The sequence below is a fragment of the Podarcis tiliguerta genome, assembly GCF_965153285.1.
Source record: "Podarcis tiliguerta genome assembly, chromosome: 12".
Lineage (NCBI taxonomy): Eukaryota > Metazoa > Chordata > Lepidosauria > Squamata > Lacertidae > Podarcis > Podarcis tiliguerta.
The window spans coordinates 17,360,389-17,385,076 of NC_139545.1; the positions used below are offsets into that span (position 1 = coordinate 17,360,389).

Genomic DNA, 24,688 nt, shown 5'->3' on the forward strand with positions numbered 1-24,688 from the left:
AGGGGAGTGAAAGGCGGGATATCAAGTCCAAACTCCTCCTGTAAACTGATAGACAGTGTGTCATCAGAGGTCTATACGCCTTTTGTATGCTTGTCTCCATCTTCTTCAGTTGGAAAAATAAAAGCAAACAGCCTGCCTACTGGTATGAACTTGTAATTTAAGTACAATGTCAGCCTGACAAGGTGAGCCATACAGAGGAGGATGACTGGCACACATAATGACCCAAATAAATGAGATGGACTATAACTCGAAAGCCCAGCCAGAAAGCGAGATGCCAGGTAGAAAGTAAACAATAAGGAACTGGAAACTAATAAGCATGTGGTAGACACGTAAGGAAGAGAAGAGAAGAGCAAATGGGTCACAGGAATTGTTTAAAAGTTGTTAGAAACATGGGGGATGATTTGGCAAAAAAAGAAAAAGAAAATAAATAAACAGAAAGCGAATAAACCTTTCTCATTGTAAGTATTCTGAGCTAGAAGCTCTTTGAAGAAGAAAGGGATGAAGCCAACAGTCCAAATGAGACTTGGTTTAAACATTCCTGTAGTAAAATAAGCTTTACTCAGTGGGTGAGTTAACTTGGCATTGATCTTTCTTTTGATAATTTATTATAGTTTTAACTTTAAAAAAAATACTGTGCGATTAAAAGGCTTACATTTTAAAAAAATAAAATAAAAAACATTTTAAATAATAAATCAAACATTTAGACATAGCATGTTATGAACATACAGCTGTACGTTCAAGAAATAAGATGTTCTCCCCAATAAAAAACGCAGAGAGACACTCATTTCAATGTACATATTCTCACTGATATGCTATGAAAATAATGTTTCTGGCTTCTATTAAGGTTGTGTGTGCAGTTTTGAGTAAGACCTGTATGGGACTGAGTTAGGCCAAGCCAAGTCAGCTCCAAATCCACAAACATGTTTATATAAAAAATGGTTCAGGAATTCAGAATTCTTTCCTAGCAGTTATCCCCTGCTAAGCTCTGTTGCCTCTTACTAGGCAATCCCTAGGATTACCTTTGATGCTGACACCCTTTTTTGAAAATGGCTTGTATTTAAAACCACACTGCGCGTAGCTGCAGAATACATTTCAATGCACACTGCATGAAAAATAAACATGACATTAATGGAACTAGTGTATTTGATTTTAATACAGTGACTGTTCCGATCTATTATAAATGCTTACAGCTGACATTTCCAATACTGGGTGCTCAGAAATGGTAGCCATTTATGTTAACATTAGAGAAGCTTGATGAATTTGATCTTTGTGAATTAGGTTGTGAAGTAATCTGATCTGCACTCCTCGGACTAATATGCAGATTGAAATATTACCACCCTTCTGGTTTTGCACTCTTCCAAATTCTCCTCAGCTCAAAAAAATTCCAAAATGCATTAAACGAATATATTTTAGGATACAAATATTTAGAAATGTACATATATATATATATATTTGGAACATTTGTTTTATTTGTTTTTATGTATTTATATGCACTATGTACATATTTTCATTTTAAGAAATAAAATAAAAATGTACATCAATGCAAAATCAGGAAGAAATGGATTTATGAACACAAAATAGGCACACGTCCTGAGCTGAACCATGTTCTCCTTGTAGCTATCACTGCTACCTGCTAGCTCATTGCATGAGAACAGGGAACCAGATAAGAGAGGCGGCTGCAGAGGGTGTCAAGGGGCTCTGATCCATGATGGACCTTCTGCCAAGTTGTCATCAGACAAATAATGATATCAACTCTTGATGTTAGCCCTAGCAATAATGAAAGGGGAAAGGAGTAGGCTCACTGGGAGGGGGAGGCATTCTTTCCATACACATCTTATTCTGTTCCTCACTAATTTTGCTTTGGTTGAAGCACAAAAAAAGCAAAAATTAACTAGATACTGAAGGAGTTAAGAAGCTTGGAAAGATTAAGCCTACACCCAATCTGATGTGAATGTTATGAGTCCTTAAAAATCTTTTCCAGCATTTGTTATCTTCTGATTTGTACTATTTATTACAGTATCTCCTGACCGTCTCAAGGAGAAACATTGCTTTATAGATGCATCTCCCAGATTTGCTCCAAATCACCCGGTATTCCAACCGAGGGCCAGCAAAATCCCCAAAATCTATGCTCCATAGGTCTGAGGACCTGCAAGTGAATGTATGAAATACAAGAACCACGTGTGCTTTGTGCACTGGAACTATTTGAACTGACACAGCTAAACATTATGGCTGTGATCCTAAATGTAATTAAGTGGAAGTAAATTCCAAGGAAATCAACACGACTCAAGTGCTTAGGGTTGAGACATATGGAAATGTTCTGCCAGGATTTTCTGTTCTATTTCTCACTAGCCTTATTTCTCTCCCTCCTATAGACCACCACTGCTTATTTTCTGACTCACTACAGAGCAGGCATCCATAGTATGCGCCAATATTCATGATGAAAGAGAGAAGCTACCAGAGATACCAACCAGAAAACAAAAAATTCAAATCTAGCATGATTACAAGGACCCTAACCCATCTTCACCCAGGAATCTTGTTGGCTCAGCCCCATAGGAATGCCCATTATAATAAGATAAACATTGTGAACGTGATTAATGTCCGCACATTGTATGGCAGATTTGGTATATTTTGGGTCAGAGGAATGTGGGGCCCTTCAACTGGGGCCAATCTGCTGGAGTTCCCAGGTCCCTTAATAGTCTTGTGCATAGAGCCAAGAATAAAAACTCAGCCAGCTATCAGACTGAATCATTTCTGTCCATAGAGGACTATGGAGCTCAATCCAGTATTACCTGTCTGCTTGGAAGCATAAAACAGCCTGTGTCTGAGATCTGAAATACACCCAACAGAGACCTGCTAATCATTTCTAAATGCCTGCTGCTCGTAGAGAGAAAAGGACTGGCACCAGGATCAGAAACTTTGACTTTCCTGCAGCTATTGACTTTACAACTAAGTAGGGAAATCCCAATCTCCCAAATGACCTCTGTATATTTCTCTCTTTAAATTGCTAGAGGGCATTGAGTAGAAAAGTAATAAATGGTAGGTCAAAAATGAGAAAGTTAAAGGAACAGTTGTAAGAAAAGCGTCTGTGTGTGTGTGTTTGTTTTAAGGATAATTCATTTTTCTTTCCATGCTTGAGCACATACAGTACATAGGTTTGCCTCCTGATTATTTACAAAGGAAGTCCTAGCTCTAGATAAGCGTATTAAAAGTGGCAAACAGAGGGGGAAGAATGAAGGAAGCATCTATGATCCCTTATCTGCAGTAAACTACTTAATTTCATCCTGGTCTAATCTCAGGGAAACTCATCATCTGAGTTATATGACTGGGTCGCTCATGACTCTATTATTGCAAAGAGATCAGTCTCTGAATGCATTATATAGGCTATTGCTGTGGCTCATTTAAGTCCATTTTCTACTTAGATGTATAATTTCAAAAAGCCAATGTAAGAGCAATGAATCTTTTGCTCTTCCTAATCTAACTTATCCAGTTTTGTCAAGTATGTTTTTAAAATCACAGTCGGATTCTTTGTGGTCTAAACCACTGCGCCTCTTGGGCTTGCTGATCGGAAGGTCAGTGGTTCGAATCTGTGCAATGGGATGAGCTCCCATTGCTCTGCCCCAGCTCCTGCCAATCTAGCAGTTCGAAAGCACTCCAATGCCAGTAAATAAATAGGTACTGCTGTGGCAGGAAGGTAAACGGCGTTTCCATGAGCTCCGGTTTCTGTCACGGTGTTCCATTGTGCCAGAACCGGTTTAGTTATGTTGGCCACATGACCCGGAAAGCTATCTGTGGACAAATGCCAGCTCCCTCTGCCTGAAAGTGAGATGAGCGCCACAATCCCATAGTCACCTTTGACTGGACTTAACCATCCAGGGGTCCTTTACCTTTTTACCATATACACAGGTGTATCTTTGAAGGAATTTTGTGTAATATAGCACCAGAATATTCACTACATATTTCTAATCATTTCTTATAAAAAGCTACTGTACATATGTTGTCTACAGATAAATAATTCCAACCTCAAGTTTTAAAATAACACTATTTTCAGTCAAATTTATCTGCAGCCGAGATCAATATTCAAACTGGAAATACAGCACGTAGAATTTTCTGAATGGAGCTGCGTTTGAAAATGAGGCAGAAGCCTCAATTCGTGCAAAAGGCATCTGCCTGACTGCTGACAAGTGTTAAGGTGAACGGATCATAGAACACCAACTCTGTACCAGTTACATTGGCTTGTTGGATGCTTCCAAGCTCAATTCGAAGTGCTGGTTTTCGCCTGCTTTTTATGGCCCAGGATGCCCATATATTAAGGAACACCTCTCTCAGAAAGGTCTAAACACCAGGAAGAACTTTCTGACAGTAAGAACTGTTCGACAGCGGAACAGACTCGCCCGGGAGGTGGTGGACTCTTGTAGGAGCCAACTCCTAGGGGCTGTGGGGGCTTCGGCCCCCACAATGAAATATTTGAGGGGGGCAGGCCCCCACAAAGTTGATGGGTATTCCCATTCATATGGGGTGTGTCAGATGGTAGTGGTGGTTGCTCGTGAGTAATCAGTCGGGGCTCCGACCTGTCTTTTACAGGTTTTATTTTGGTGCAAAACTATTTACAGTGCAGAGCCACAAGTTCATGTCTGCCTCAATCGCTAGCAGAATCCGGGAGTGGTTGTTCCCCCAACATAAGAGCTTCGTCACCCCCCAGCCTTTTCCTTCCTTCTTTGCATTTTACACCTCTGCGCAGGGTGGGCAACGAAAGAGGAGTGCTTCCCTCCTGGCCGGCTTGGCCAGGAGCGGTGCTGAGGCTCCCAGCAGCATCCTCTGGTCCCTTCCCCTCTTCCGCATTGGAGGTGTGGCTTTCCCCACCACAGGAAGAGGAACTGCTTCATAAGATTTTCGGAGGTTCTCTGTAACCCAACTGCCCCTCTGCTTCCCTACTCTGTTCCGATGGCAGTACCCTGACAGGGTGTGTGTGAACAGCATCATGTGATTGATTATGCAGGGCGGGGCTTACCTGGGCCCTCACAATATTTTATTCAAGTTGGCATCGCTGTGTTCTTGGAGGTTTTAGGCAGAGGTTGGATGGCCACCCGGTTGAGATTCTTCCATTGCAGAGGGTTGGGCTAGACTATCCTCAAAGTCCTTTCCAACTCTACACTTCTGTGATTCTTTGAATCTACGAACCCACCCAGACCCTTCGATCTTCATATGAGGGACTTCTCTGTATCCCTCCTCTGAGCGCAGTTCAAAGGGTCATAACAAGGGAGACGGCCTTTTCAGCTGAGGCTCCCCACCTGTGGAATGCTCTCCCCCACAGATGTTGGCCTGAAACTTTTAATGCCAGGCAAAAACTAACCTTTTCCCAAGCCAATGATGGACCAAATTGGTTAGGTTTTTTTTAATGTGCTTTCAAATTTTCAAGACACTGCAGGGTTGGTGGGGGGCTGCTTTGAATGATAAAAATGTTAGTGTTTTATATGACTCCCCTTTTTAGGGTAGAATGAATTTCTGTTTTTGAAAAAATGTAAGTCACTTGGAGACCTTCTTAGGTAACAAGTAACTAATATGTTCCAAAAATGATGGTGATGGAAGGGGAATTAACAAAACAAAACAAAAAAACAGGGGACACATTGGGTGAGTGCAAGTGCCTTCTGCCCACAAAAGAACACTTCTGCGTCCAAGGTATGCCTCAGCTTCACAAAGTGAAAAAGAGTTGCCATGATGACACATGTTAAGCATCTTATAAACACAAATGCTATGATTATGTGCAAGAAACTTTGTGTAATGTTTGAAAGTGTGGTGAGTAGAAAAAAAGTAAACACTGGGATAATATTGTCCCTCTCATGTACAGAAAAGCTATAGAATCGAGTTTGGAAGCAGAATTAAAGTAAATTATCAAACCTTCAATTCTAGCACACGGGGGGGGGCACCTAGATTGTGTAATTGGGTATTTGATTGATTGATATGGGAATTGATATTATAATTTGGTATTGATACAATGAGGCATATACTGGATTATTGTTATTGCAAATCAATAAAAAATATGTATATAAAAAAGAAAAGCTGCAAAATCCATAAGCATACGTAGTGCAGTAAGTTACCCAAGGCACAATAGTGAGTCAGCATTATTGACCCAAACCCTAGTGTGCAACCCAGTAAAGTTGATACGATGGGCAGCAATGGCATGCATTGTGTAAACACAGACTATCAGGGTTGTGGACCCTACAGAAGCGTTAGACTGGTAACAGGGAGCAGCCGCCGAGACCACATAACACTGGTCCTGAAAGACCTACATTAGCTCCCAGTACGTTTCTGAGCACAATTCAAAGTGTTGGTGCTGACCTTTAAAGCCCTAAACGGCCTTGGCCCAATATACCTGAAGGAGCATCTCCACCCCCATCATTCAGCCCAAACACTGAGCTCCAGCTCCAAGGGCCTTCTGGCGGTTCCCTCACTGCGAGAAGTGAAGCTACAGGGAACCAGGCAGAGGGCCTTCTCGGTAGTGGCACCCGCCCTGTGGAACGCCCTCCCACCAGATGTCAAAAAGAACAGCAACTACCAGACTATTAGAAGACATCTGAAGGCAGCCCTGTTTAGGGAAGCTATTAATGTTTGATGGACTACTGTATTTTAATATTTTGTTGGAAGCTGCCCAGAGTGGCTGGGGAAACCCAGCCAGATGGGCGGGGTAAAAATATTATTATTATTATTAGCAAGTGCTATATAAGTCTGTCTTCAAGGACTTTCCTGTTGCAGTCTGTCATACCAAGGCCGCCGTGGGTGTTCCTAGCTCAGCAGATTCTTCAGCCAATGTGCCACGAAGGCTCTAAAAGGAAGCTTATTGGTCTTGGGTCACCAGCATAATAGCTCCTTTGAGACTATTCTTCTTCAGTCAATGTTGTTGCCACAATGGCAATACTTGGGGGAGTTTTGTTGTAACAGCACATGGCAACCATCTTGTGAAAGTAAGCAACATATATGTTTTCCAGAACATAATCCCTGTCGGTCTTTGTAAGTTACTGGTAGTGCTTAACTATGTCCCACTCCAGACTGAAGGTCCATAACGTATCTGCCAACACTATCAAGCCACATTCTTACTTTGTAAAGGGCAAAATGTGGTTGGAAACTGCTAACCATTTTTAAAAACCACCAGTTATTCGCCATTTAAAACACACACATACAAACAGAAAACATCTAAATTTAAAAATAAATAAATCTGTTTTTGAAATTATATTAGAGACACACCCTTTTATAACCCAAATGACAAGTGCTAGGATGCTCCCTGGTTTAAAAATATGCTTTTGCTAATCATTTCCATGAGAATTTGAAATAATTTGAATGAGATTTACTCCAGTGATACAAATGGCTCAATGTGCTACTAAGATTAAAAAAAAGGGAAAAAAGGACCAAGCCTATTTCCTCTTTTCTTCCATAAGTACTCTGTGATGCAAAGCACATATGGAGCTCATCACACCTAAATGTTTAGAAGAATAGAAATGAGAAGAAGGTAATTAAAATTAGGCTGTTCTAATGGCCTTGTGGGAAACTAGTACGTCCTAATATTGCATTTTGTTACAACAGAGACAGAGCAAAAATCCTAAGTATGAATAGGTCAAACTTGTTCCCCTTAGGGGAATGTATGTGGCCTTTCATTCCTTCATGCATTTCCCAAAATACAGCATCCTAAATATCAGCAACAGCACACCTCAACTAGGAACAATCCTGCCCAGGTACAGAACGGTGGATATGCTAGCTGTAGAATTCCTTTTCAAATTATATGCCCTGTGTTACAGGCATGTCCTCACAATGGCTTTTTGTTAACCTCCTTTGTAGTGTGCCTCTAGGAGTATGGAAAGTATCTTTGTAGATGCCAATGACGGAAAGCCAGCTATGCAGACGACTTGATGAATGCAACTCCTACAATGGGCCCATTAATTATGTATACTGCTGGCCTAATAATGAATGGATCTGTTGGAATAAAATATCTGATTTCCTCAGCTAAATCACTTGAGTTGGACCCGGGCAAAGTTCCTACTGGAAATTAAGGAGACCTAAGTTAGCCATGATTGCACATTGATTTCAACTAAGTGAAACTATACGTAGATCCAACTAACTCTCTCATATAGGTGTCCTTTCCATTTTATGAGAATTGCAATAGAAAACAGTATTGATAACTCATCTGTACAAATCTACTACCCCTAAGGCTCCAATCAGTGATCCTTATGCTAAATATATGTATTTTTGCTCATTTAATACTACTGAGTGAGAGCACTAAGGTTAAATGCATTTAACACATGGTTTTGTAATGCCCTTTCTTAATATGTACCGTATTTTTCGCTCTATAGGATGCACTTTCCCCCCTCCAAAAATTAAGGGGAAATGTGTGTGTGTCCTATGGAGCGAATGCAGGCTTCTTGGCTTCAGCAATAGCAATGCAAAGCCTCCCAAGCGCGAGGGAGTGCTCCCTCCGCGCTCCGGAGGCTCTCCCGGCTTCAGTGAAAGGAACTCAAAGCCTGCGGAGCGCAGCGGGAACTCGCGCTTCAGGGATAGAGCAAAAAATACGGTATTTATCCTTAGACTCATTTGACCTATTTTGTATTCAGGTCCCCCAAGTCAGCTCCTCAATCACCTCAACCCAAATACCCAAGGCATTACTGAAGATAATTGTGACTCACCTCTCCTTCTCTTGGCCATGGCCTCCCATTCTGCGTGTACTTGCTTTGATTCTGGCGTTTCTTTTGCCCTCCGTCAGCAAATTTGCACAGCAAAGGTTCTGTTGGGGCTGCGAAGAAAGGAAAAGCCAGGTCTGTGTTAAGGCAAAGGCAAAGGACCGCTGGACGGTTAAGTCCAATCAAAGGCAACTATGGGTGATAGCCACCAATAGCCACTAATATCAGTGGCTATTGGTAACTGGCTATATGGAAATGTCATATTCAGTAGCACTATGGTAGGGGACAAAACAGAGCAAGGCTTTTGCATGCCTGTGAGCTTCTTGGATGATCTGTAGGCCAGGAAAGAAAAAAAGTTACTAGACTACAAGGACCTTCAGTCCAAGGCCTTCCTAGCTCTTCCTAGGTTGATAATAAAATTGCTCAAATGGAGTTGTAGGGTTAGCCATCTATTCTAGTTAAGACATTCGTGGCTGGCATTAGTTAAAGCATAAACACTGCTGCTCCCCCCCCCCTTTTTTTCTTTTTGGTGGGGAAAGAAGAGAGTAGACAAGCTTGTCTGAGTAATATGTTTTCACTCTTCCTCTGTGTATCTCAGCACCCTGTGCTTACATATTTGAGTAAGTGAAATAAATACAAGGAGATCAAAGGAGGCTTTTGCCAAACAATCAAATTAGCTTAGTTCCCCCCATTAAATCCTTATAGCTTAAGACAGCTGGCAGATGACCTTCTTTATGCTCCCCAGCTGAGATCCCAGTCTTTCATCATAAAACAGTCAGCACAGCTAATGTACAACTGTTCAACGAATGTTCAAAAGGCTTCAGACCAAAAAAAAAACAACTCCTAACATGCTGGCATGAAATAGTACTGAAAAAGAAAACAAATTTATGAAAAAGACTGAGCCAGCATTCTTTCCCAATTCTTACTCTTCTTTTTTAAAAAACAAACAAATCAGAGATGTTTACTAATAAAATAAAAAATAAAAACATATTGATGAATGAACAAGAAATATCCTAAAAAAGGTTAGATGAGGTATGGCTACAGAGAAACTTAGTTACATATTTGGTGGTCATTTCCAAAGGTAATTTGATATTGGGCAAGAATCCTTAGCTGTATAAAACTCATCACAGAGTATATGATCCCCTTAAACCCACTTACAATTTTGTTGGATAACTTGGAGAAAGAATATTCCAAATACACAACATGAATAGGCATCTTGTTAACAGCAGCCAAATTTCAACCGGCTTACAACAGAGACTTGCCAATGTATCACTTATAATATATCTATGTAAATCAGAGTTCCTTTGCATCCTAATTTCCAGGATGATTTATTGGAGAAACGGCTCCATTTCTGGTGACTGTAAAAAGGGATTTATAAAAGGACTGCTCGATTCAGTATTCTATTCCTTAAAAAATATAATCTGTTTAAAAGTTGTTGGTGAAGGTCATAGCAATTTGTAATATATGTTGTGCTAAGCTTTCAGTAAGTTTGATCTCTGGTGACTCTGAATAGAGAATATGTAAGCAAAAATCGGTGGCTATGCTTGAAATGAGTGCTTAATGAAATGTTGGCTAATGCATTGTTATTTTGTAACTGCAAAATATTCGGGTGGGGAGGGAGTGCATGTTTGTGTGTGCATATATGTATTATTTGAAAGATTATTGGCCAGTTATAGCCCATGGAGAAGGATGTGATGTTGTGCCACTCTATATTCCACTGATTGCATTAAAAAGTAGTGGATTTCAATATTTTCCATAAGGTGTGTTTGTGCATGAGCAAGTGGTTTGTTTTTATTTGGGGATTTCACTGAAATTCATTGTGATCAGTGGTGTAGCGTGGGTTGTCAGCACCCGGGGCAAGGCAAGTAATTTGCGCCCCCTAGAGTGAGTGAGCCAGGTAGGGGCAGAGAGCTGCGAGTGCAAGCGCGCGCCCCCCCCCCCCCAGATTTTGCGCCCGGTGCGGCCGGCCCCCCCTGCACCCCCCACGCTATGCCACTGATTGTGATAAACTGAATGCAGAGAAGTACTACACATGTTGTACTAACAATCCCCAGATATATACAGTGGTACCTCTGGTTACGTACTTAATTTGTTCCGGAGGTCTGTTCTTAACCTGAAACTGTTCTTAACCTGAAGCACCACTTTAGCTAATGTGGCCTCCCGCTGCTGCCGCACCGCCGCCGCCACATGATTTCTGTTCTCATCCTGAAGCAAAGTTCTTAACCCGAGGTACTATTTCTAGGTTAGCGGTGTCTGTAACCTGAAGCGTATGTGTCAGGGGTTCAGGAGCAGAGGCACAGGATAAGGAGGAAATGGAGAGTGAAGGGGAGGAGTCCGAAGGAAATGTCAGCGATGACAGCGATCCGAGGTCTCTGAGTCTTTCCAGTGAATCGGACGATTCACAGAAAGGAGCTCCCATGGTCAGGGCAAGGGGAGTGCCCAGGGGGACACCTCGGGAAGAAGGGGGCAGAGGGGACTCAGAGAGTAGCAGTTGGAAATCAGGGCCCACGTCCCCCCCAGAGTGCAGTAGGGGGGAGGAGTCCCAGGCATCGGGATCAGGTGGAGCGCTGCCAGCGGGAGAACGTGAGGCAGGATTGACCACACCTCCGTCGGGGAGTGAGGAAACGGTCATCAGGAAAGTTAAACGCGCGCGCGCGCCAAGTTCAAATGTACAGGAGGGAGGCACAGTGGGCAGCCCGGGAAGAGAGCCAGGTCCTAAAGCCCGCCGAAGAGAGAGGGAGGAGTCAGGGGGGTCCTCGTCAGCCTCAGAGGAATCCAGGGAGACAGGGGCCCCGGAGGGCAGCAGGACCCAGAGGAGAAAGAAGAGGTGGAGTAAAGCCAGAGTCCTAAACTGGTGTACAAGGGGCGGGGATTCAGATGGAGCTTCGCCGGTCTAAAGTCTAGACGTAGAGCTGGAGCGCTGCGGTGTGGAAATGGAAACTGTACTTCAATAAAGACTTTTGTACATAAATACCAGCCAGCGTTGGTCCTCTGTGAGCTGGGACCAGGAGCCAGCTCTGACAGTATGTAACCCAAGGTACCACTGTACACTTCACGCAACAGATTAATTATGTCAATGATGCAAGCTGCCACAATAAGATGGTAATTCTTCAGTATTTATCTTTTCCTGTTTGGACCTCCAAGAGTGTGGGAATTTAGAAATATATGGCTCCGGTGAGTCCTTACATAGAAACAAGTACAGCTGTACCTCGGGTTAAGTACTTAATTCGTTCCGGAGGTACATTCTTAAACCTGAAACTGTTCTTAACCTGAAGCACCACTTTAGCTAATGGGGTCTCCTGCTGCTGCCGCGCCGCCGGAGCACAATTTCTGTTCTTATCCTGAAGCAAATTCTTAACCTGAAACACTATTTCTGGGTTAACCGAGTCTGTAACCTGAAGCGTATGTTACCTGAAGCGTATGTAACCCAAGGTACCACTGTAGCTATAAAGCTCTGATTTCACTGATGTCGTTGCAGAACTTAAAATCACCTTTCAGTGCCAATTTGCTGGTCATACCCCTAGGTAGTTTCGAGTTACAGAAAAATCACAGGTAAAAGACTCCTCAAAGACTGGTTAGCAATACAACAGCTGCTTTATGTTGATGCAGTAGTTAAGACAAAAGAATTATTGACAGATTGGTTTTTAATCAACTCTGCGATTCTATGAATTCCAGACAGGTCATGATTTCAAAAGCAGTTGGCCAGAAGGAATGATGGGAAGGTAGTAGCTCCAAGAACAAAGGAAATGTCAGAAGACCCAAATGCCCCACAAGTCAAGCCCCACAACTATATGGGATGCTATATGCATACAGTGGTGCCTCGCAAGACGAAAAGAATCTGTTCCGGGAGTCTTTTCGTCTTGCGTTTTTTTCGTCTTGCGAAGCAAGCCCATTGACGGATTAGCGCTATTAGCACTATTGGCACTTTAAGGGCTAAAAACGGCTTTTTAAGGCTTGGGGGATTAGCGGTTTTGCTGCTAAAATGCTTTTAGCAGCTTATTGATTCAGAAAAAGGGGCTTTGGAGCAAAAAAAAAACCTCAAAATTTTTCGTCAATTTTCGTCTTGCGAAGCAAGCCCATAGGGAAATTCGTCTTGCGAAGCGCCTTTGCAGACGGAAAACCCTTTCGTCATGCGGGTTTTCCGTCTTGCAAGGAATTCGTCTTGCGGGGCACCACTGTATCTGCATCGAACATGCAGGTTTGCATCACCTTCGAGGCTCAATGTTCACAGGATGGGAGCAGGCGCAGAGGAGAAACTAACATAATGTAGAAATAATTTAAATGATACCCAAGAGGTTTTACCTGAGAGTGTTTATCTTCTGTATAATAATAATAATAATAATAATAATAATAATAATAATAAATTTATACCCCGTCCATCTGGCTGGGTTTCCCCAGCCACTCTGGGCGGCTTCCAACAAAACATTAAAATACAATAATTCATCAGATATTAAAAGCTTTCCCAAACAGGGCTGCCTTCAGATGTTTTCTAAAAGTTGGATAGTTGTTAATTTCCTTGACATCTGATGGGAGGGTGTTCCACAGGGCAGGCGCCACTACCGAAAAGGCCCTCTGTCTGGTTCCCTGTAACCTCACTTCTTGCAGTGAGGGAACCACCAGAAAGCCCTCGGAGCTGGACCTCAGTGTCTGGGCTGAATGATGGGTGTGGAGACGCTCCTTCAGGTATACAGGACCCAGGCCCTCTTATTTTAATATAATATTTGTGTCCATATACTTTCCTTCTAAGGTTGAAACCTATGCTATACACATTAAAACATTGTTTTAAAATATGTTGCTGTTGTTACCCAACCCATCTGACGGGGTTGCCCCAGCCACTATGGGCACTGGAGTCAACATCAAATACAGTTGGTGCCTATTTTACCTCCTTAGTGAAGTCTCCACCCCATTCCCCGCACCTCTGTGAAGGGGCTTGTCACATGAGTCTAATGGTTTTTCCACATCACCACAAAAAAAGGGGCTTGCAATAGCATGGAAACGATTGCTGACAGCTATAAGGCAAACTGGTTTGTGTGCACCAGGCCAGTGTCATAAAGAAAAAGATATATCTATCCCGTTTCCAGATGTCTCTTACGCAAATAAACTCTGGCTGGAAAAGAAAAAAAGATACAACTCTCTCGTTTAGTATATTTGAGCTGGTCCTCTATTTTATATTTATTTATAGGCATTATTTATGTACCAGCCTCTCATAAAATATCAGGGTGGCACAGAGCAATATAAGCACATAGAAACCCATTAGAAGCAGTACAAAACAACCATTAAAATGAACGGCTCCTCAATAATATTTTAAACAACTGCATAAGCCTGTCGGCATAAAAAAAGACTTCAAGAGGTGCCTCAAAGTCCAGATGCCTGCTGCATCTCTGCTGGAAGAGCGTTCCACAGCATGGGGCGAGTGATACTGAATACCCAGAATACCCCTCTTGGCTGATCCTCTACAATGAGGGTTATACAGACTGTCATTTTGGGAGAGGAAGGTGATTTAGAAAGAGCTGCCGCTTTGTTCGCATGGTTTTTCCCTGCACTTGACTTTACTATGCAATCAGATATATTGTGCTCCACAGCTCCCAATGCCTGCATTCCAACTATTCCAAATCCAGGTATCTTCTCACTCAACTGTTGGGTATTGTAAGACTCTTGGTGGGAGGGATTGTGAACCACGGTTGTCCCTCCAGACAATATCTAACACCCTTTTCTCTGTCTATATACTGCCAGCTTACACCACAGGTAAATCTGAATGCATAGAGTCCTGATCTCTAAGACTGAATATGCATCCTCAAACCCTCCAATTGTTCCTATTATCCATGGACAGTCCTGGATTTACAGAAGCTGTCCCGATTTATGATCTGATACTGGAATGTCCCGCTTTTCCTTAGGGCAGGCATGGCCAAACTTGGCCCTCCAGCTGTTTTTGGACTACAACTCCCATCATCCCTAGCTAACAGGACCAGTGGTCAGAGATGATGGGAATTGTAGTTCAAAAGCAGCTGGAGGGCCAAGTTTGGCCATGCCTGCCTTAGGGCGTCCCTATTTTCACTGGAGAAATCTTGGAGGGTATGGAGTTATGTGACCTCCGAGCCACAGAGTTAAGTAACTATACAACCTTTAGAAGACATCTGAGGGCAGCCCTGTATAGGAAAGTTGTTTAAAATTTTATTATGTTTTTATATATGTTGGAAGATGTCCAGAAATGTTGGAGGGTACGTCTCTCTCACTTTGCCTCTTTTTTGTCTGTGTTATGGCCTTGACTGCAAACAGGAGCCAGGAGACTGAAGAGGAGGAAGCTGATGTCCAGAAATGTTGGAGGGTTCGTCTCTCTCGCTTTGCCTCTTTCTTGTCTGTGTTATGGCCCTGACTGCAAACAGGAGCCAGAAGGAAGCTGCTGAATCTGAAAGGCTGCCATTGTACTGGGTAAAGAACCCAGGCCCTGGCTGTGAGCTGGAACCTGTCAGCCAGGAGACATTTCACCCTGCTCACACCAGTGTTCAAAACTCCCATTGTCCTAGGTGCATTTTGCGACAAGGAATTTCATAAGTGCAAGCAGTTTCTGAGTATCTTACTGCGCCCAAGAATTCAGATTAAAACTGCAGAGTGGAAGGAAAGGAGGACCTTTTCCTGCCTCCCCACTTCCAGCCACTCTCTGAAGAATGGAGAACAGACCCTCTTAAGAATATTAGAGAGGAAGGCAGGGGAAGCTTGGGGTTTTTTTATTTTCCAGTTTTCAGCTGAAAACTAGACCATGTGAAAAAAGATTTTAGCTGCAGCTCATTCATTTTCAGCTTTGCATTAGTGCGCTTAGACATTCCCTTGTTGCACCCATGTTGTTGTTTAGTCATTTAGCCGTGTCCGACTCTTTGTGACCCCATGGACCAGGAACTCCTGTCTTCCACTGCTTCCCGCAGTTTGGTCAAACTCATGTTGGTAGCTTCAAGAACACTGTCCAACCATCTCGTCCTCTGTTGTCCCCTTCTCCTTGTGCCCTCAATCTTTCCCAACTTCAGTGTCTTTTCCAGGGAGTCTTCTCTTCTCATGAGGTGTCCAAAGTACTGGAGTCTCAGCTTCAGGATCTGTCCTTCCAGTGAGCACTCAGGGCTGATTTCCTTAAGAATGGAGAGGTTTGATCTTCTTGCAGTCCATGGGACTCTCAAGAGTCTCCTCCAGCACCATAATTCAAAAGCATCCATTCTTCGGCGATCAGCCTTCTTTATGGTCCAGCTCTCACTTCCATACATCACTACTGGGAAAACCATAGCTTTAACTATATGGACCTTTGTTGGCAAGGTGATGTCTTTGCTTTTTAAGATGCTGTCTAGGTTTGTCATTGCTTTTCTCCCAAGAAGCAGGCGTCTTTTAATTTCGTGGCTGCTGTCACCATCTGCAGCGATCATGGAGCCCAAGAAAGTAAAATCTCTCACTGCCTCCATTTCTTCCCCTTCTATTTCCCAGGGGGTGATGGGACCAGTGGCCAAGATCTTAGTTTTTTTGATGTTGAGGTTCAGACCATATTTTGTGCTCTCCTCTTTCACCCTGTGATGGGATGATGAGCTGCTTGTGCGTAAACTGCAAGTCCCTCAGACTTTGATCAAGTTTTCAAACCTCTGCCTGTGACGGAGCCCCTCCAGCATGGCTGCGTCAATCGCTAGCAGAATCCGAAAGTGGTTGCTTTCGGAATCGTTTCCAACATAAAAGCTCCTTAACGGAAACACATCTTCTGGACTCTCGGCGTGACAGTTTCCGGCGAGGAATGGGTGTCCCTATAGGAGGTCCTGAGACCTCCCCGCTGTTTTCGCTGGAAGCGTCTCTGAGCCATCCCTCCGACTCACCTTCCCTTGAAGTTCCTGCTCTCCCCCTACTGGTTCCCTCTTCAGCTGCTGCGTCTCTCTCAACCCCAGTGAGCCTTTGCACCTCCTGTCCTTCCGATGGCAGTTCCCTGACACACCCTCATTAAAAGGTTGTTTAATTCCTCCTCACTTTCTGCCATCAAGGTTGTGTAACTTAGGTTTAAGGTGCCATTTCGCTCCTAGAGTTCACATCTCAGTTTCTAACACTGACTCACACTACACTAGGAGCCTCGTACTCCCCAATGTAGGCAACGCACAAGGTTAGAGATGAATGAGAAGTGTATGAATGCTAAACATCATGAAAGAAAACTGCCCCTTTGAAGACTCCTCAGGAAGTGGGTGCTCTCTGGGCATGCAAGCCTGACCTAACATCTCATTTGAACTCAACTTTGTTAGAAAAAGCCTATATCTGAGCTTAGCTGAGGTCTCACACAACTGCATGCCAGGATGTCTCTCCTCATTAATTTGCAAAACAAGATGATGGATGCTGCATTAGGAGGACCAAGAAAGACGGTCAAAGTTGAAAAAAGATGTGGAAACACTATCCCAATAGAACAAAGGCATTGAATGAATACTGTAATCACCACGTTCAAATTTAAGAAAAGAAGAAACAGAACATGTTTTGTTATGCGGTCAATACCAAAACAATTACATCCGAGTACACATTACAGCTTCTCTTATCATCTCGTAAATCATAAAGTGCTTCTTTGTACAACTGCAGACCTTACTGCAGATAGGAACAGGTAAACTGCGTGAGAGTGAGTGTAAAAGGAAAGACATTACCAAAACGGAAGAGATAAAGCTAAATATGTAAAGCTGGACCAATTTGTGAAGCGATTTTGTGAACAATGCAAATTGTTTCTTCTGAATATTTAAAACAAGAGTTTCGTGAAGAAAGAAAATTTCTGTTCATCTGAACAGTTTGTAAAATCTTGCTGAGACGATGGAAATTTGATGGAAACAAGTTATGCTGTGTTGTTTGATTGTTTCTTTAACCGCAGATTTATGAAAATGAGGGTTATTGAACAGAATTAAACCTTATATTAAAATACTTGTATGCATACTTAGGCAGACACCAGGTTTGACAGGAACTCTGATTAATAATAATAATCATAATAATAATAATAATAATAATAATAATAAATTATTTATACCCCACCCATCTGGCTGGGCCTCCCCAACCACTCTGGGCGGCTTCCATAGAAACCAAAAATACACTAAAATATCACACATTAAAAACTTCCCAGAACAGTGCTGCCTTAAGATGTCTTCTGAATGTCAGGTAGTTGTTTATCGCTTTGACATCTGCTGGAAGGGCGTTCCACAGGGCGGGCGCCACTACCGAGAAGGCCCTCTGCCTGGTTCCCTGTAGCTTTGCTTCTCGCAATGAGGGAACCGCCAGAAGGCTCTCGGCACTGGGCCTCCGCGTCCGGGCAGAACGATGGGGGTGGAGACGCTCCTTCAGGTATACTGGACCGAGGCCGTTTAGGGCTTTAAAGGTCAGCACCAACACTTTGAATTGTGCTCGGAAACGTACTGGGAGCCAATGTAGGTCTTTCAAGACCGGTGTTATATGGTCTTGGCGGCTGCCCCCAGTCACCAGTCTAGTTGCCGCATTCTGGAATAGTTGTAGTTTCCAAGTCACCTTCAAAGGTAGCCCCACGTAGAGCGCATTGCAGTAGTCCAAGCTGGAGATAACCAGAGCATGCACCACTCTGGCAAGACAGTCCGCAGGCAGATAGGGTCTCAGCCTACGTACCAGATGGAGCTGGTAAACCGCTGCCCTGGTCACAGATTTGACCTGTGCCTCCATGGACAGCTGTGAGTCCAAAATGACTCCCAGGCTGCGCACCTGGTCCTTCAGGGGCACAGTTTCCCCATTCAGGACCAGGGAATCCTCCACACCTGCCCGCCTCCTGTCCCCCAAAAACAGTACTTCTGTCTTGTCAGGATTCAACCTCAATCTGTTAGCCGCCATCCATCCTCCAACCACCTCCAGACACTCACACAGGACCTTCACCACCTTCACTGGTTCTGGGTATCATCTGCATACTGATGAACACCCAGCCCAAACCTCCTGATGATCTCTCCCAGCGGCTGCATGTAAATGTTGAAAAGCATGGGGGAGAGGACAGAACCCTGAGGCACCCCACAATTGAGAGCCCAGGGGTCTGAACACTCATCCCCCCCACCACTTTCTGAACACGGCCCAGGAGGAAGGAGCGGAACCACTGTATGACAGTGCCCCCAGCACTGATTTAGTAAAGACTCCAGAAGTATAACAATCTTTTATCATTCCAAGACTGCAAAGTAGTTATGTTCAAGATGCTGTATCACTGAGTGTGGCATCAGCCCCATGAAATACTATAGCTTTAAAAATTACGGAGTTAAATATTCTATTACATTCTTAATATGTGTGCTGTTTATCCTTGTGACCCAAGTCACTAATTTGGTATTTTACTTAAAAGCTATCTGAGATACAAAATCTTACCGTATTTTTTCTTATTCATTTATTAATTCATTTTAAGCACTTAAATACTTACATGCTTTAAAATGTAGATACATTTAGATACGGGTATCAATCTCTCAAAATACTTTTTGACATTTGGAAAGATAGGTATCAATAAAGATGGATACAATACAACAGAAGATCAGCACAGGAGAGCATTTTATAAGCCAGTTATGTCCAACTTCGTTAAAAGTGTGCCCCCCCCCCAAAAAAAATCAGCAGACACAGGAAAAGATAACAGAGACAAATGTTGGAGATGGATCAAAGGCTAGAACTGGACAATTGTGAGAGAAATAAGTCCCCCTACCAGTATGAACTGCTGCTGGAGAAAAATGAGATACCTCAGAACCAAAATTGCAATGAAGCACTTTTGCAAGTATGGCAGAAATGATTTTGAGGGGACCTCTGAGAGTTTACAGACTGTCCTGTCTCTGCAACTGGGGTGAGGAACCTCAGTCCCTGGGCCTAATTTCACACAGCCTTCAGCTATCTAGACATTTGAGGCCTGCCCTTGCTTGTCAGACTGCCCCCCTGTGAATCTCTTCCTAGTATCTTGGCAGCAACAGGGATGAAGCTGGCATATTGTGTCAGGAGAGATGATGGCAGAAATGATGCCCAGAGGTTGTTCTTGTGTCCTAATATAGTGGTACCTCGGGTTACAGACGCTTCAGGTTACAGATGCTTCAGGTTACAGACTCCACTAACCCAGAAATAGTACCTCGGGTTAAGAACTTTACTTCAGGATGAGAACAGAAATCGCGTGGCGGCACAGCAGCAGCGGGAGGCCCCATTAGCTAAACTGGTACTTCAGGTTAAGAACAGACCTCCAAGAACGAATTAAGTTCTTAACCCAAAGTACCACTGTACAGGGTATGAAAGTGGGTGTGAGAGTATCTACCGTATTTTTCGCTCTATAAGACGCACCAGACCACAAGACGCACCTAGTTTTTGGAGGAGGAAAGCAAGAAAAAAAATATTCTGAATCTCAGAAGCCAGAACAGCAAGAGGGATCGTTGCGCAGTGAAAGCAGCAATCCCTCTTGCTGTTCTGGCTTCTGGGATAGCTGCGCAGCCTGCATTCGCTCTATAAGACGCACACACATTTCCCCTTACTTTTTAGGAGGGAAAAAGTGAGTCTTATAGAGCAAAAAATACGGTACATCCAAGAGGTCACTGTGTTTCAGCGGTGTTGTCCTGAGGAGCTAGAGTTGCAACCTTGTGCCTGGAAGAGTATCCCCAAATCTCACCAAATTCAATGGGAAGTCCGTGTTCCTAACTAGCAGCAAGATGTCAGCTAGCGCTGGGCGATATCTACTTTTCAACACTGCGATATATCACCAGCTAAACATCACGGTTTACTGATGCATCATGATGTCTGAAAAAAGGATGGAGCTATGTAGAGGCATTGGCTGGCTTCACAGATATTCCTGCGTCGTGATTTTTGCCGGCGCCTGCATTTTGTGATTTGCTGCCCCGTGCAGGAACCAGCGGATAGCTGAGCCAGCAGAGGTAAGAGGGACTGCAAGAATTGAGCCAAGCATTGGCCAGCTTCACAGTTTTCCCCACACTGGTTTTTGCATAACACATACACACACATCAAGATTCGTGATATATTCCCCTCTCAAAATTTTTGAAACATATCATGATATGGACTTCAAACCAGTTTTGGATGATATATCGCCCAGCCTTAAAGTCAGAATATAAACGCTATTGACAGTAGGTTTCATGAAAAAATTGTCCTGAAACTATATAGGTGTTTCACTGACTCCAGTGGAAAATTAGATCAGCCAGGTTCAGTATTACAGCTTCTTAAAAGCAAAACAACGGTTCCTTTGACCTCTTTTAGCAAAGTCATACCATCTTATTTGAATGAAAAATGATGCCATGTTATTTTACCATTATGCTATTATGGAACAGAAACAAAGTCAGCTTTCATCAAATGTACCAGCCGAATTTAAATGATTTCATGTACTTTAATTTACTGCAGAAGATCATATACCAATGGCCTGTGTTGCTTTCTAGTTCGCCTCTAATGGAAGTAAAATAAGTCTCTAGTAAGAGGTGACCTACAAGCCCTTGTGGTCAGCTATTCCACCTCTCAGCAATGTCTTTAATGTTCCCCTGAATGGGGGGGGTGGACCTTGAAAATGCAAGCTTTTATGCCACAAGAAATACATCACTCTTGTTTTTTTTATCTTAAATCTATTTTCTCAGTTAATAGCTTTTGATATTGATCACTTTAGACATTACTATTATCCTATCAGGTATCATGTAGAACATGAACTGCTAATGCTTGAACTGACACAAGAAATTACTTTTGATTTTCCTATTATGGGATATTTAAAAGATCCATTTAAAGAAAGCATTTCTATAAACAATAACATTGTCACATTTATTTCCTTTCTGTCTAGCATTACAGAAAGTAGCATGGGTAAGATGAACACACATCTGTTTTCATTTCCCATAGAAATCAAGGCAAATCTTGGCAAACATCTTAGTCAATAAACAGCCCCCCTTCTCCATATTTGCAATTGCTCTATTTTTTTCTTGCTAACTAAGACTGCTTGGGGCATTTTTCACCAGTGTTTCAGTATTTGTATAGGTAGGCGTTAGACAAAGCTCATGAAATCTAATATAAAATGAGGAAGGAATGAAAGGAGCACATAGTCTATCTATCTATCATCTATCTATCTATCATCTATCTATCTATCGATCGATCTATCTATCTATCTATCATCTATCTATCTCTATCACCTATCTATCTATCTATCTATCTATCTATCTATCTATCTATCATCTATCTATTTAAGATTTGTATACTGCCCTTCATTCGAAGATCATAGGGTGGTTCACAACATAAAAATACAAAATGAGAACGCAAAATGCATGATAAAACCAAACCAAACAAATAAATCCCCTTCCACGGACATACTTTAAAGGCCATAGGATGCTAATCAGCCAAAGGCCTGGTTAAAGAGAAACATCTTCGCCTGTCCCCTAAAGATATGCAATGAAGGCGCCAGGAGAGTTTCCCCAGGGAGAGCATTCCACAATTCACATTCATTAGCCAATCCTGAGCATTAAAGAAAGTCTGTGATGTAGACTTCTCCACATTTTTTCCCTAGTTCTCCTACATACACACAGATGTTCCACCTCTGTTTGTAGACACTTCTATGTAAATAACTGAAGCTGTGTACGTAAGGCCCAAGATGTGTACCCTTGCTTTTTGTGGTGTCTGAACAGACTGTTGATAGCCTGATCTTCAACGTAGTAAATTGTGCAATAAAAGAAAGCAAACAATGCAGCCTCAATAAAGCAAGTGGGGAAACAGCACAAAACCCTAGCGGGGCATCAGCACATTTTCTGATAAGCCATCATGGTTTCTTACCTAAACCAAGGCCTATGAGGAGCAAGTATGGCTCTCTCTAGACGAACTGAATCATCAGAACAACAAAATAGCTGTGTTAGTTCAGTTATTAGAACGCTTGAAGTTTAAATTATGATAATTAAAAAAAGCGTTTATTGGGGGGAAACAAGCAAGTGCACTTTTCCAACACATTCTTAGCTCATAACATGACCCTCTTTTGCAGCTCTGGAGTGATTCGCAAGGAAAAATGTTTTACAATGAACACAATTATGCAACTGTTTATTTACACTACATTTCTCTGCTCTAGGCTTTCGTTGCCGTAGTTCAAACCCTTGACAGGTAGATTTCACCAGACATTGAGAACATTGTTTCATTTAATGTGGTTTGCAACACACACACACACACACACACACCTTTCTAAAACCTTTTGCATTTCTACAAAAGGTGTGTCTCTGGCTAGAGAACTTATAGTGATCTATCAACAATGCCAGCTCTGTGGAATTGCAATTTATTCAGATGTCCTTCCCTGTATAGCAGAAAGAAATAACCTGACATGCTAACAGACAGGTTTCTATTTAAACAAAAAGAATGGGGGAAAGACTTTAAGAGATAGCCTCTTAAAAACAGGTTTTTGACTTCGCTCCTTGAATTCCCCTGACAAAAGTAATGAGTGAGGTGACAGGAAACCCAATATTAATTCTGCAAGTTCTAACTAGATGTGCAGGAGGGTCTAAATGTAAGGAATGGAGCAGGAATGCACAGCAAATAGGCAATTATTTGGAGTAGAAGAATTCTATGCCTGATGATGAGCTGCCCATTTCTGCTGTCCGGTGCTGGTTCTACGGAGACTGTAATCTTGTATGGTGATGCCTGAATTCAATCTTAATGCCTGATATTGAGTGATGAGAAGCTACAGGGATTCTTGTGAGATTCACTGTTAATGGGTTTAACTCAATTGGTGCGCCTGCCTTGGATATTTTATAAATATTCAGCCTGAGCTACGTGACGCGAATACCATCCTGTCACCGTGTGCAAGGCTGAACTCAGCCGTTTAACAAGGTGCTCGTTCCTCCGCCCTCTTGCCATTTTTGGTTCTGTTATTTCGCCCCTTCCACTAGAAACCTAAAAAGTCTCCACAGGGACCCTGCTTTCCTTGAAGAAAGATAACAGCAGTACAAGAGCATTCGAAGGCCGACCATGAACTGCTGTAGGGGTGAGCTATAACACACCAGGTTTTTTGACTGCATGAAAGTCCTCACTATGATCCGAAAGGAAGCATCGGATAGCAGAGTCCGACACAGACAATAATTGCATCTGGTTCTTCCTTGTTAACAACTTATTTCTCATTTACTACAGGAGAGCCAGAGTATTCCCCTCAGGTCCATTGCTGGAATGTTGCAATTCCCCAGCACCGTTAACCAGAAATTTTCGTTATTGGGGAAATTCAATTATGGCAGAATATACCCAATTATATATACCCAGAAGTTAAAAAACAAAAAAATGAAATCCATGAGTGCGAATGGCCACCAAAGTGTGTTGACTTTAACACACACCTTTGGGGAAAGGTTAAACCACATTCACAGTTTAGACTAATCCTGGCAGGAAAAAAATTAAGTTCACGCTTTCCAGACATTGTCACCATATCTATACAGCATCTTTTTTTCCCCACAGTGCAATTTTTAAAAGGGATTTCATGAGTACAGGGCCTGCAGCTCCAGGGACACAATGATCGTGTCTGCATGTAACACTAAGTCAAATCAACGGCCTCAGCGGTAGGGAAAACTTAAGTGAAATTGCTTGCTCCTCCTCACTCCTTTTAGTTCAGGGATATGTGGGATGCAGGTGGCGCTGTGGGTTAAACCACAGAGCCTAGGACTTGCTGATCAGAAGGTCAGCGGTTCGAATCCCTGTGACGGGTTGAGTTCCCGTTGCTCGGTCCCTGCTCCTGCCAACCTAGCAGTTCGAAAGCACCTCAAAGTGAAAGTAGATAAATAGGTACCACTCCGGCAGGAAGGTAAACGGCGTTTCCGTGTGCTGCTCTGGTTCACCAGAAGCGGCTTAGTCATGCTGGCCACATGACCCGGAAGCTGTACGCCGGCTCCCTTGGCCAATAAAGCGGGATGAGCGCCGCAACCCCAGAGTTGGTCACGACTGGACCTAATGGTCAGGGGTCCCTTTACCTTTTACCTTTATGTGGCAGCTAAACTAAGGTTTGGCTTAATGTTTCATCTGAATGAGGGATTGTGGTTAAGCTCTCTTCTCTCTAGGAGCCAGCATGTCCACATGGTTCC

General features: G+C 42.9%; 1 protein-coding gene across 10 annotated transcripts in view; it reads right to left on the reverse strand.

Moving 5' to 3' along the window:
- Positions 1-24,688, reverse strand: part of RBMS3 (RNA binding motif single stranded interacting protein 3) — a gene marked incomplete at its 3' end in the record, with an annotated part of 742,271 nt that overhangs the window by 85,496 nt on the left and 632,087 nt on the right. For all 10 annotated transcript variants that reach the window (XM_083405003.1, XM_083405001.1, XM_083405007.1 and 7 more), the window contains one exon: positions 8,670-8,776. In XM_083405003.1, the coding sequence (XP_083261129.1) occupies positions 8,670-8,776 (107 nt within the window). The remainder of the gene's footprint in view (positions 1-8,669; positions 8,777-24,688) is intronic.